Source organism: Diospyros lotus, chromosome 1 (assembly GCF_014633365.1).
Source record: "Diospyros lotus cultivar Yz01 chromosome 1, ASM1463336v1, whole genome shotgun sequence".
NCBI lineage: Eukaryota > Viridiplantae > Streptophyta > Magnoliopsida > Ericales > Ebenaceae > Diospyros > Diospyros lotus.
In genome coordinates this window covers 52,777,205-52,780,453 of record NC_068338.1, presented here as the reverse complement: position 1 = coordinate 52,780,453, position 3,249 = coordinate 52,777,205, and the positions used below count along the sequence as shown (strand labels likewise).

The following is a 3,249-nucleotide window of genomic DNA, read 5'->3' as shown; positions in this document are numbered from 1 at the left end:
AAATCATGGATTTGGTTTTTGGAAAAATTGAGAGAGGCTATTGGCGTGCCAGAGGATTTGGTCATCGTATCCGATCGACACCAAAGCATTGCGAATGCGATGAGTTTTGTCTTCCCCAATGTCCCACATGTATTCTGTTTCTTCCACCTTAAGCAAAACTTAAAGAAACGATGTAGACAGGGAAAGGATGTGATGGAGACATTTTACCGTGCAGCATACAGCTATACCCAAGTAGAGTGTGATACATACTTGGCAGAAATACAGTCTATGCATCCTCAGGCGCATCTGACATTGGTGGAAGCAAGAATAGAAAAGTGGTCGCGTGCATATTGTCCGAGAAGAAGATATTCCATGATGACCACCAATATTGCCGAGTCTCTCAATAAATGCACGATGAAAGCACGTCGGTTGCCTATAACGAGTGCACATGAATTTCTGAGACATATGCTTCAGAAATGGTTCAGTGACAGACGTGCTACTGCTGTCAGACTCGAAACTGAGATTACCTCAGCTGCAGTAGCGCATGTCAACTTTGTCCATAGCAAAACATTAGATCGAGGATGTAGCGTAGTTCCTATAATACACGGGAACAAGTTCCTCGTGAAACATGCTAAGGAAGGCGATGGGATCGTTGACATTGCTGCGAATACATGCAGTTGTCGTAAGTGGGACCTTGATCAATTACCATGTCTTCATGCAGTTGCTGCTAGCAGGTATCATGATTTGACTTTATTATTCTTATTTCATTCATAACGTGATATTAACACTGTCTTTATTTATTGTATGGTGACAGTTTCATGCGGGTGCACTACTATTCGTTTTGCCATCCATATTACATCTCAAGATGGGTCAGAAAAGCATATGAATTTCCCATCAATCCGGTCCCTAACAAGTCTGCTTGGGTTATTCCTGTGCACATCAGAGGGGTGGTTGTACACCCACTCATACAAAGAAGACAACCTGGTAGACCGAGAGAGGATCGGATTCCATCCGCTGGGGAAGCTCATCGAAGGAAAAAATGTGAAAAATGCGGTGCACAGGGACACAACCGTCTTGGTTGCCCTAATGAATGGTCTTCCTCCATTGGAGAGTCAAGCACAGCAGCTACTCTAGAATCAAGAGACGTTGCAATATCTACTACAAGGGCTAGTCAAAAATGCAGCATTTGCAAAGAGACTGGACACACTCGTCGTCGATGCCTTGTACGGTTGTTCAATCCAGGTGATGATAACCTTGGCAACAATGTAAACAATTAATATACATGAACTCAGTCAGGTATGATAAAGTCATCACTTATGTTATTAATTAATAGTTGTTAGATCTTTTCAACAATAATGTGATTCTTACTCACATTTATAGTGTGTTTGGATTTCTTACTGACCATATCTCCTCTGTATATCAGCAATGCTCAAAAATCACTGCTACAAGAGAAAAAATGATGACCAAAAGGCTTCGAACACAGCATCAACCCAATATTTATTTTTGTCATGGAGAATGAATGTTGTTTTTAACATTATTATTTGTAATAGGAATAAATTTAGCAACGATAATCTTTTGGTTTCTTTCACCTAAACTGTGGTTGCATCAATCAAAATTTGTAATGATTGAATTGTGGTTGTATGTTATTGTAAAAAGAGACTGAGTCTCTAATACAGGTTCAATGGAAGGAAAACAAGGAAGATTTTGCCAAATTTTTCTAAAATTAAACAAAAAAGATTGTGAAAAGTGCATTGTTCATTTTTCTCTCTCTCTTTATATTTTTTTTATTTATTTCCTTGACTCGTTTGACCTTAGAAATGATCTCTTTTTTATTATGTTTTAAGGGTTGATTGAACTTAGGGTGCACAACAATGAGAAGATTTGATAATCAATCAAGCAATACATGATCAAAGTGTTCTAGATACTAAGCATAATCTTGGACAAAGATGATGTTATGATTATCTAAAAATTGATAGTGAAGTTTATAAACAATAATTTTATATAATGTTTCGCGTATCGGTTTCAATGAGAAATAAAGAAAAGGCCAAAAAAAAAAATCGGGTTTGGTGGGCCACCAAACCCGATTTTGGGCTTAGTTGGCCATCAAACCCAAAAATGTTCGTTTTTCTCTCTCTTTTTTTTATTTCTTTCCGTGACTTGTTTGACCTCAGAAATGATTCTTTTTTATTATGTTTTAAGGGTTGATTGAACTTAGGGTGCACAACAATGGGAAGATTTGATAATCAATCAAGCAATACATGATCAAAGTGTTCTAGCTACTAAGCATAATCTTGGACAAAGATGATGTTATGATTATCTAAAAATTGATAGTGAAGTTTATTAACAATAATTTTATATAATGTTGTGCGTATCGGTTTCAATGAGAAATAAAGAAAAGGCAAAAAAAAAAAAAAATCGGGTTTGGTGGGCAACCAAACCCGATTTCGGACCACCAAACCCGATTTCGGACTTAGTGGGCAACCAAACCCGAAAATGTTCGTTTTTCTCTCTTTTTTATTTTTTTTTATTTCTTTTCGTGACTTGTTTGACCTCAGAAATGATTCTTTTTTATTATGTTTTAAGGGTTGATTGAACTTAGGGTGCACAACAAAAGGAAGATTTGATAATCAATCAAGCAATACATGATCAAAGTGTTCTAGCTACTAAGCATAATCTTGGACAGAGATGATGTTATGATTATCTAAAAATTGATAGTGAATTTTATAAACAATAACTTTATATAATGTTGTGCGTATCGGTTTCAATGAGAAATAAAGAAAAGGCAAAAAAAAAAAAAAAAAAAATCGGGTTTGGTGGGCAACCAAACCTGATTTCGAGCTTAGTTGGCCACCAAACCCGAAAATGTTCGTTTTTCTCTCTTTTTTTATTTTTTTTATTTATTTCCGTTACTTGTTTGACCTCAGAAATGATTCTTTTTTATTATGTTTTAAGGGTTGATTGAACTTAGGGTGCACAACAATGGGAAGATTTGATAATCAATCAAGCAATACATGATCAAAGTGTTCTAGCTACTAAGCATAATCTTGGACAAAGATGATGTTATGATTATCTAAAAATTGATAGTGAAGTTTATAAACAATAATTTTATATAATGTTTCGCGTATCGGTTTCAATGAGAAATAAAGAAAAAGCAAAAAAAAAAAAAAAATCGGGTTTGGTGGGCCACCAAACCCGATTTCGGGCTTAATGGGCAACCAAACCCGATTTCGGGCTTAGTTGGCCATCAAACCCTAAAATGTTCGTTTTTCT

At 35.9% G+C, this 3,249-nt stretch overlaps 1 protein-coding gene across 1 annotated transcript; it reads left to right on the top strand.

The window, feature by feature from the left end:
• Positions 1 to 351: 351 nt before the first annotated feature.
• Positions 352 to 1,256, top strand: LOC127800914 (uncharacterized). The gene is made up of 2 exons (XM_052335679.1): positions 352 to 713; positions 794 to 1,256. Exons 1-2 carry the CDS (start codon positions 352 to 354, stop codon positions 1,254 to 1,256), a joined length of 825 nt encoding a protein of 274 aa, XP_052191639.1.
• The last annotated feature ends 1,993 nt before the right edge of the window (positions 1,257 to 3,249 follow it).

Coding starts and splice junctions, on each gene's coding strand:
- LOC127800914 (XM_052335679.1), top strand. CDS start 352: ATGATGACCACCAATATTGCCGAGTCTCTCAATAAATGCACGATGAAA. Junction 714..793: donor CATGCAGTTGCTGCTAGCAG/GTATCATGATTT, acceptor GTATGGTGACAG/TTTCATGCGGGTGCACTACT.